General features: G+C 36.4%; 1 protein-coding gene across 1 annotated transcript in view; it reads right to left on the reverse strand.

Moving 5' to 3' along the window:
* Positions 1-558, reverse strand: part of LOC143242024 (uncharacterized) — a 34,178-nt gene extending 33,620 nt beyond the window's left edge. The window contains exon 1 of the mRNA XM_076485366.1: positions 448-558. Coding sequence (XP_076341481.1) covers positions 448-558 — 111 coding nt within the window. The remainder of the gene's footprint in view (positions 1-447) is intronic.
* Between the last annotated feature and the right edge of the window lie 10,616 nt (positions 559-11,174).

Genomic DNA, 11,174 nt, shown 5'->3' on the forward strand with positions numbered 1-11,174 from the left:
AATTTTGTTGTAGTTGTTTACGCACACCAGTGAATAAAACGAATCAGTTATCTCAGCGTAGTTTACAGTGCCCATTTCAACGCATATGCGGATTTCATTTTTAGCATCTTTTAAAATAAGTATATTTAGGTCTACTTATTTTAATAAGTCTATGAGGCTTAGCTCGAGTACAACATTTTGGGACAGTTGCAATTGTATTATCGCCTCTCACTTGTAACCTACAGAATTAGGCTGGGTTCCAAGAAGTAAAAATAATCGACCTATCTGTTAAACGTAGAAGAAATTGAAAAACGTTACATTACTACCCTAACATAAAACATGATCTTATTACGTTACGTGTACAAGCTGTAATTACAATATAAATCAGTTTTCTTTGTTTGACGTTTAAGACTTTTAAAATTCCAGTAAGTTTCTTGAATTCATTTTGGGTCTAACTTGCTGAAATACCTGGTTAATTTCTATAATTTTATGTACATTTGATGTGAGCTCGTCATTGTTTTTCTTCAGTTTCTGCCCTTCCTGTAGTTTTGGGGTCGTTCTCTCTCGTTCTAACTCCATCTGTTTTTCTGTAAAAATTACACACAAATAACCAGTTAGGCCTAGCTGCGGTAGGTGAAATATTTAGGAGTTAATACTGAGTTAACCCTAACTTAGGTGAGTATTTTGTACTTAACAGTGAGTTAGCCCTGTTTTGTCAGTAAAGTATTTAATAGTTAACAATGAGTTAACCCTAATCAAAGCATAGAAAATATTTAAAAGCTTTGAACACTGACATTACCCTTAACTGTAATTAAAAAATAAATTTAACTATTCCAATACTAGCTCGTTTCAATTACTAATCGTGCCCGTCGGAAAAATTAAAGTTTAACAAAATGAAAATTACAAATAAAAGTAAATATACTTCTTTTCAGCATCTTTATTACGTCGTTATTTTATTTTTTGAAACTAAAATCTAAGATAATTTAGTTGTAGAAACTATGTTTAGGGAAATTACGAATCTTAACATGTACACTAACCTCATAAATACCCATATTTTGTGGATTAGTTAGTTTAATGGGATCTATCCAGCCATTTATATGTTGACCTCTCTAATCTTTCTGAATAGGTTTTACTAAACGCAAAGGAAAAACATATCGATATAAGATTAACTAATCACTAACTAAAGAAACTTCTTAAGGCGCTCGACTCGAAAGCTGAGGGTCGCGGGTTCGAATCCCGGTCGCGCCAAACATGCTCGCCCTTTCAGCCATGGGGGCGTTATAATGTGACGGTCAATCCCACTATTCGTTGGTGAAAGAGTAGCCCAAGAGTTGGCGGTGGGTGGTGATGACTAGCTGCCTTCCCTCTAGTCTTACACTGCTAAATTAGGGACGGCTAGCGCAGATAGCCCTCGAGTAGCTTTGCGCGAAATTCAAAACAAGCTAAACGAAAGAAGCTGGTATGACCAAAATCTATAAAACATGTGTTAGACCAGTAATAGACTATGCAGCTCCAGCATGGATAACTGTAAGCAATAAAATAATTAAAACTAAACTACAAACAATCCAAAACACACTCACAACTGCATACAGAGTTCCAAGAACAATATCATCTCAGTTCATTCACAAATACTCGAACATACCAACCATACCAGATAGACTCCTACATATTACAATTATGTACTTTAATAAGAATTGGATGAAAACGAATTACTATGCGAACTAGACAGGTACCTCATACATGATGAAGTTAGTCCTAAATATCTCTCCCCAGTTAACTTATATTTTAAATATAAAAAAATAAATAAAACTAATAATAATAATAATAAATAAATAAATAATAATAAATAAATAAATAATAATAATAATAAATAATAATAAAAATATATATACAAGATAATAAAAATGCCACCGACAAACTTGACATTCTGTTGATATAATAAAATAATCACTATATACAAGCCACAATACATGGACATTGCCCTGAAAAGGATCAAAATAATATTCAGTTCTAGAATTATAAATACCAATCCGTATTTGTAACATAATCCGTAAAAACAATATAATCATAATAAAAAACAAAACATAATAATCCGTAACATAAGTACGGGGAGAAGGAAGAGGTCACAGAGAACCTGACCCTCCAGGGTATGAACTTTTCTTACCCAAACACCGACAGAGATCGAACGATGGTATGACCATAACCATATTGACAAACAGAAGGACACCGTTAACCCTATCTTGGTTCATAACCAGCATAAATGTTTTTAAAAAATGCACTATTTCTTTATATCACTTTAGTGTGCACTACCCTTTTTTGCAACTCAGTAACAACGTTACCCATCCCTGAACAAACGAGGTTCTGCTATTTAGCGCCCCCAGCGGTAAGTATATTGAGTTACAACGCTAAAATCAGGGGTTCGATTCCCCTCGGTGGGATCAGTAGACAGCCCAATGTGGCTTTGTTATAAGAAAACACACACACATACACTGATAATGATAACGTTAGTCACCCTGAACAAACGAAATCCTGCTACTGACAAATATTCTGTTTTTTAACTTCTGATTGGTCAAGTCCTCTACAAGCCACCATTTTTTTGCCGTTATTACTAGTGTATCTCTAGGAGTTGTTACATATCCTCTTTTAGAATTACACTTGTTCGTGTGGTATCATCAGTCAAAAGAACGAAATTCCTGAGAAAATGTACATGAATAAAATCTTTTTTGGTTATTTTATAATTGAACGAATTTGTTGTTTGTTTGTTTTGGTCAAGACATTATTAAAATATTGAATAGTTATGCAGGGGAGGATCTAGTTTGTTTGTTGTTTTTTATTATTTCGCGCAAACCTACACGAAAACTATCTGCACCAGCCGTCCCTAATGTATGAGCCAAATTATTTATTGTCGATATCTGTCACTACTTGGTGATACATTTCAAAAAATAAACGAACAGCACATAGTCTGTTTGAAATTCTTTTAGTGGGATCAGAGTAAATTAATCTATTAAACCATTCCTTCCTTTTATTACTTACGTTTTCGTGTACCAGTAATACCAAGCGTCGGGCATATGTATACCGACTCACTTTAATTACTCATCAGAATCTTTACCAGCCGATCCTCAAATTGAAATTCTTTTAAGTAGGATTAGAGTAAATTAATCTACGAGACGCTGGGTGTGGTCAAACTTATCAATCGAAAGGATTTGATATTCTAAGTCCAAAACTGTAATTATACCTCGAATTTGTCAAGGAATGACGGAGCTATGAGTTAAAAGTTTGTAGTTGAAAGAAACCCAAAGTCACTTTATGTGCCGCTATGCAGCGGTGAATGATATGTGTATTAAAACAAGTTAGATGTATATACATAAATGTTCGTTACACAGTTAATTACTACAACTGTATCCAAAGCTTTAACTAATCGTCTCTTTCCGTCAAAATCTACATTGGCTGGTTCAGTTATTTTAGAACACAATTGAAGACTTCTTCTCTCTCCTGTTGTGACAATACAACCGATGATAATTTCATTTTAAAATCATTATTATACCCTCTTTATCACTAAACTCACAATCACGTACTCTAGATCTACTATCTATCTAACTCGAACTGCATTTTGAAATCGTATTTATAACCCAATAGAGGCTTAGAACGTTTCATATGTTACAAGATATTATGATGCGGTAACACTCAATTAAAACAACGAGAAAAACTTGAAAGGTTTTAGTGGCATGACGCAATAATACAACAGTCGCTAAGTCAGTGCAAATGAACTATACAGCGTAAAATTCGTAAACAGTTATGTGAGCAAAATTGCGATAAACTATCGCTTCTAAAGAGTAACTAAATTTAACACATTTGTTATACTTAATTTGAAATAGTCGTGTTTGTCTAACAATTCCCTTTCAGGTGAAATGTAAAAAATAACCTTAAATCTAATAAAAACTATCTCTTTTTTCCAGAAACTTTCAAGACCTGGTGAAATATTCCACCCGTCTTCCTTCTGACTAAATAACCTGGGTCTTCCCTGTCACGATTGCCCTCCATGTGGCTGTTCAGATTTTGTGCGCGTTTCGTGTTATATGTGAAGCAAGAATTGATTATTATTTATGACCTGTGTTTACATAAATAATTCTTGTAGGCCTTCCAGTGGCACATCAGCGTGTCTGTGGACTCACATCGCAAGATATCAGGTTTCGATATCTGTGGTGGGCGGAGCACAGATAACCCTTTGTGTAGCTTTGTGCTTAATTTCAAATAAACAAACATAATTCGTATACATGTGGTTCTGTAACAGATTTTAGCAGATGCGCATCTGACCACAGACATTGTTCGTCATGTTTACACGTGTTTTATGTTACTCAAAAGTGACAGAACTGTATGCTATTGTAATGTGCTTTCGCGAATCTCACTTGGTGAGACCCGGCATGACCAGGTGGTTAATGTGATTGACTCGCAATCTTAGGGTCACGGGTTCGAATACCAATCACACCAAATATGCTCGCCCTTTCAGATGTGAGGGCGTTATGATTTGACGGTCAATCACACTATTCGTTGGTAAAAGAGTAGCCCAAGAGTTGACGGTGGTTGGTGCTGACAAGATGGCTTCCTTCTAGTCTTACACTGCAAAATTGGGGAAAGCTAACGCAGATAGCCCTAGTGTAGCTTTGCGCGAAATTCGAAAGAAACCAAACCGCTTCGTCAGACCCGACATCGCCAGGTGGTTAGGGCGCTCGACTAACAATCTGAGGGTTACGGTTCGAGTCCCTGTCCCATCAAACATGCCACCCCTTTCAACCGTGGTGGCTTATAATGTTACAGAACTAACAAATGATAGCACTGGGAAAATACTCCGCCACCTAGTGGTTTGTTAGAAAACAACGCTTTTTCTGTTTTAATGGGAAAATGTGATATTTAGCTATCAGTCTGGCGGAACGTGTGACATAAGAACTATAGGATATACAATGTAAGCATTTACATCAGGTATTGGAGGAGCTTCACAGTAACGATTTTTAGTTACTGGAATTTACAACGATTGATTCAACTACAAACTGTATCCAGAAACAAGGTAGTTTCACGGATCCAAGATAAGATTAGAGCTATAGGGTCCACTCTACATGCACTATAGTTTCACGGATCCAAGATAAGATTAGAGTTATAGAGTCCACTCTACATGCACTATAGTTTCACGGATCCAAGATAAGATTAGAGTTATAAAGTCCACTCTACATACACTATAGTTTCACGGATCCAAAATAAGATTAGAGTTATAGAGTCCACTCTACATACACTATAGCTTCACGGATCCAAGATAAGATTAGAGTTATAGAGACCACTCTACATACACTATAGTTTCACGGATCCAAGATAAGATTAGAGTTATAGAGTCCTCTCTACATACACTATAGTTTCACGGATCCAAGATAAGATTAGAGTTATAGAGTCCACTCTACATACACTATAGTTTCACGGATCCAAAATAAGATTAGAGTTATAGAGTCCACTCTACATACACTATAGTTTCACGGATCCAAGTTAGGATTAGAGTTATAGAGTCCACTCTACATACACTATAGTTTCACGGATCCAAGATAAGATTAGAGTTATAGAGTCCACTCTACATACACTATAGCTTCACGGATCCAAGATAAGATTAGACTTATAGAGACCACTCTACATACACTATAGTTTCACGGATCCAAGATAAGATTAGAGTTATAGAGTCCACTCTACATACACTATAGTTTCACGGATCCAAGATAAGATTAGAGCTATAGAGTCCACTCTACATACACTATAGTTTCACGGATCCAAGTTAGGATTAGAGTTATAGATTCCACTCTACATACACTATAGTTTCACGGATCCAAGATAAGATTAGAGCTATAGAGTCCACTCTACATACACTATAGTTTCACGGATCCAAGATAGGGTTAGAGCTATAGAGTCCACTCTACATACACTATAGTTTCACGGATCCAAGTTAGGATTAGAGTTATAGAGTCCACTCTACATACACTATAGTTTCACGGATCCAAGATAAGATTAAAGCTATAGAGTCCACTCTACATACACTATAGTTTCACGGATCCAAGTTAGGATTAGAGTTATAGAGTCCACTCTACATACACTATAGTTTCACGGATCCAAGATAAGATTAGAGTTATAGAGTCCACTCTACATACACTATAGTTTCACGGATCCAAGATAAGATTAGAGTTATAGAGTCCACTCTACATACACTATAGTTTCACGGATCCAAGATAAGATTAGAGCTATAGAGTCCTCTCTACATACACTATAGTTTCACGGATCCAAGATAAGATTAGAGTTATAGAGTCCACTCTACATACACTATAGTTTCACGGATCCAAGATAAGATTAGAGTTATAGAGTCCACTCTACATACACTATAGTTTCACGGATCCAAGATAAGATTAGAGCTATAGAGTCCTCTCTACATACACTATAGTTTCACGGATCCAAGTTAGGATTAGAGTTATAGATCCCACTCTACATACACTATAGTTTCACGGATCCAAGATAAGATTAGAGCTATAGAGTCCACTCTACATACACTATAGTTTCACGGATCCAAGATAGGGTTAGAGCTATAGAGTCCACTCTACATACACTATAGTTTCACGGATCCAAGATAAGATTAGAGTTATAGAGTCCACTCTACATACACTATAGTTTCACGGATCCAAGATAAGATTGGAGCTATAGAGTCCACTCTACATACACTATAGTTTCACGGATCCAAGATAAGATTAGAGCTATAGATCCCACTCTACATACACTATAGTTTCACGGATCCAAGATAAGATTGGAGCTATAGAGTCCACTCTACATACACTATAGTTTCACGGATCCAAGATAAGATTGGAGCTATAGAGTCCACTCTACATACACTATAGTTTCACGGATCCAAGATAAGATTGGAGCTATAGAGTCCACTCTACATACACTATAGTTTCACGGATCCAAGATAAGATTGGAGCTATAGAGTCCACTCTACATACACTATAGTTTCACGGATCCAAGATAAGATTAGAGCTATAGAGTCCACTCTACGTACACTATAGTTTCACGGATCCAAGATAGGGTTAGAGCTATAGAGTCCACTCTACATACACTATAGTTTAACGGATCCAAGATAAGATTGGAGCTATAGAGTCCTCTCTACATACACTATAGTTTCATGGATCCAAGTTAGGATTAGAGTTACAGAGTCCTCTCTACATACACTATAGTTTCACGGATCCAAGATAGGATTAGAGTTATAGAGTCCACTCTACATACACTATAGTGTATAGAGTTGTGGAGTCTACATACACTGTAGCATCACAGAGCGAAGACAAAATTAGAATTATGCAGTCTACATACAACGAATCATATGTTAGAATGGTGAGACACTGTATTTCGTGTCTCCAACATCTAACCCTTTGACAGCTCTAATGTCACGCGTTATGATTTGTCTAGGATAGATGGAGCCCCATCAGTAACCATCTCAACGTTTCGATCTTCTTAAGTTAAGCTGAAGATAACCTAAAAAGGTCGAAACGTTGTTCTCTACTTTAGATTGATAAAATTTTTAACACCCATACCAGCCGTCTTGAAATACAAGATATGGTTCTGTTACTAGTACAATTTACGATATAACTACATTGAAGCTATGACGGGAAAAATCCATGTATCGTCTAACAAAGTATACCCTAATTCAAAGCGGTGAATCAAAGAGTTTCTCATGTTATAATTCTTAATTTTACGTATAGGAAACTTAGACGTAATTCTGTAAACCAGCTACAACAAAACTTTGTATTAAATCACAACTTTATAAGCAACTCACGATCTCACTGTGAACGCTAACGGTGGTGCTGCCGCCAAGCGAATGATTTCCATAATACATTAAAATTAGTAAGATGTTCTTCATCCGAACATAGTTTCTCTGAAAAATAACCACTTTCTGGAGCTAGAACTATATATTGTTTGATGATGTGTTCTCTTCAGGAATGAAGTGAATAGCAAGTTTGTAACATGACAAAATAGAGTATAGTCAGTAAGTGTGTAATATGACAAAATAGAGTATAGTCAGCAAGTGTGTAACATGACAAAATAGAGTATAGTCAGTAAGTGTGTAACATGACAAAATAGAGTATAGTCAGCAAGTGTGTAACATGACAAAATAGAGTATAGTCAGTAAGTGTGTAACATGACAAAATAGAGTATAGTCAGCAAGTGTGTAACATGACAAAATAGAGTATAGTCACTAGTCACACCCACTTTCAAACACTCTGTTAACTGATTATGTTACGAATAGTTTGTTTTTATTCTTCATATTTTTAAAACTTTAAAATTCACTGAACACTGGTCAACGGTAATGTCTTTGTGAGTTTGAACTTCACTGGACATTGTCCATAATGATGTCTTCGTGAGTTTAAAATTTCACTGGACATTGGTTCACAATGATGTATTCGTCAGTTTGAACTTCACTGGACATTGTCCATAATGATGTCTTTTGAGTTTGAAACTTCACCAGGCCTTGAGTAATAATGAGTCTTCATGAGGTTAAATATCTTCTAGTCAAACATTGTGCTACACGTAACTCCGAATGAGAACAATAAGGTATTTTTATCAATCAGAATTATCTCTTTAAAGTTTAAAATGATATGTTTGGTACAGACAGTTACGTGTTCTAGTTTTTAATTTCGTTTCTATGGATCTTCCTAGTCAGTAACATATTGAGGATAAAATTTATGGACAGTAGACTGGATGATGGACTTGCTTTAAGACATTGAAGTGTTTTTCGAAATCATGTACGTTTTACTGTACTTTCAAGGGTATGCTCTACTCTTACATAAAACCAATATCATCATATCCCAAGTTTTAGGTTCATTTTTCAGTATTACTGTTCTGGGTTTTTAATTCTAACGTAAGCCTTTCTCTTCCACCTTTTCCTTTCTGTATCTAATCTCTTCTTCCGTTAATAAGTAGTCACCATACACACATAACTTGTAAAGTCTCTTGATTTGGTGTCCATTCTAGTGACTATTAGTGTCTATTCTAGTGAGTATTGGTGTCTATTCTAGTGACTCTGTGTCTATTTTAGTGACTATTGGTGTCTATTCTAGTGACTCTGTGTCCATTCTAGTGACTATTGGTGTCCATTCTAGTGACTATTGGTGTCTATTCTAGTGACTTTGTGTCCATTCTAGTGACTATTGGTGTCCATTCTAGTGACTATTGGTGTCCATTCTAGTGACTATTGGTGTCTATTCTAGTGACTCTGTGTCTATTTTAGTGACTATTGGTGTCTATTCTAGTGACTCTGTGTCCATTTTAGTGACTATTGGTGTCCATTCTAGTGACTATTGGTGTCAATTCTAGTGACTATTAGTGTCTATTCTAGTGACTTTGTGTCCATTCTAGTGACTATTGGTGTCCATTCTAGTGACTATTGGTGTCCATTCTAGTGACTATTGGTGTCCATTCTAGTGACTACTGGTTTCCATTCTAGTGACTATTGGTGTCTATTCTAGTGACTACTGGTTTCCATTCTAGTGACTATTGGTGTCTATTCTAGTGACTCTGTGTCCATTCTAGTGACTATTGGTGTCCATTCTAGTGACTATTGGTGTCCATTCTAGTGACTCTGTGTCCATTTTAGTGACTATTGGTGACAAACTGATTTTTGCCTGTCACAACAATCAGGGTAAAGAAAAACTGACAATAGCATTAGCTGAAGTCACAAGAAGTAATTATTGAAGTTACTTTTAATATTCATGGTATTTTTGTATTAAATTCTTCATGCTCGCCCTCCCAGCCGTTGGGGCGTTATAATGTTACGGTCAATCCCACTATTCGTTGATAAAAGAGTAGCCCAAGAGTTGGCGGTGGGTGGTGATGACTAGCTGCCTTTCCTCTGGTCTTACACTGCTAAATTAGGGACGGCTAGCACAGATAGCCCTCGAGTAGCTTTGTGCGAAATTCCAAAACAAAATTGAATCCTTTTTCATGTGACTGGTATATTATTAATGACCCTGTAGCCAACAGTTTATGGACCCAAAGCCTTAGATAGTTTTATAAAATGTGTTAAAACAGTACTTCTGTGACTGACTTTTAGCGGCCTTGAATAGTCTAGAAGAGTGTGCAGGCTTGTTCTTATGCTTTACGTCATTTCCGGTTTATTTTATGTACTTCCGTTCAATTATTTAACAAACTCGGCTTCTATCGTTGTCCCTGAGATAGATTCACAATGACACAGTTGTTCCCCACCACATATATTCACACGTAGATGCATACTTACACAAAAGTAGAGATGACATGCTCGCTAAAAACCTTTCACTAATTTTTTGAACCTATATTTTTAAAATAAAGTTTGTTTATAGCTAAAATAAAAGACGATTTGGTAACATTAGCTAAATACAGAGGAATGTTGTATGCAACAAAATATACCATCTCATCAGAACGTCGGCGCTATACAAAGATAACATTGGTCACGCTTGGTGACCTTGTGTTACATACCGAATATAAAAACATTCATTTCAGCTGGATTGTTGCAATTGTAGCGCCATCTAACGTCACAAATATATAACGTCTCAGCAATATTAAACTATTATTATAACAACAAGCACGTTTTTTTCTTTCTACGGTTTTCGATTAAGGCTTTTAATACAAAGCTACATTCAATGGTATCTGCAGACGTCCCTAAATCTGAACATAAAGAATGAAAAGAAGATAACTATTCAACAGCACTTACCGCCAAGTCTTGAGCTACTCTTGGCTGGGTGGAAAAAGGGATTTGAACATCACTTATACAGAACAACCATGACTTCAAAGTGCAAAACGTTTTTCTGCAGTAATTTTCTGTGCATAAAACAAAGCGTACATTAATGTGATTTACTGTTTTATTTTTAATTTCGCGTAAAGCTGCTCGAGGGCTATCTGCGCTAGCCGTCCCTAATTTAGTAGCACAAGGCTGGAGGGAAGGCAGCTAGTCATCACCACCCACCGCCAACTCTTGGGCTACTATTTTACCAACGAATAGTGGGATTGACCGTCACACTATAACGCCCTCATTGGTGAAAGGGCGAGCATGTTTGATGTGGCGGGAATTCAAACTCGTGACCCTCGTATTGCGAGTCGAGCGCTTTAACACGCTTGGCCATGCCGGGACAAAATGTTGTTTGGAATTAAGC

The sequence above is a fragment of the Tachypleus tridentatus genome, unplaced genomic scaffold (assembly GCF_004210375.1).
Source record: "Tachypleus tridentatus isolate NWPU-2018 unplaced genomic scaffold, ASM421037v1 Hic_cluster_1, whole genome shotgun sequence".
Classification (NCBI taxonomy): domain Eukaryota; kingdom Metazoa; phylum Arthropoda; class Merostomata; order Xiphosura; family Limulidae; genus Tachypleus; species Tachypleus tridentatus.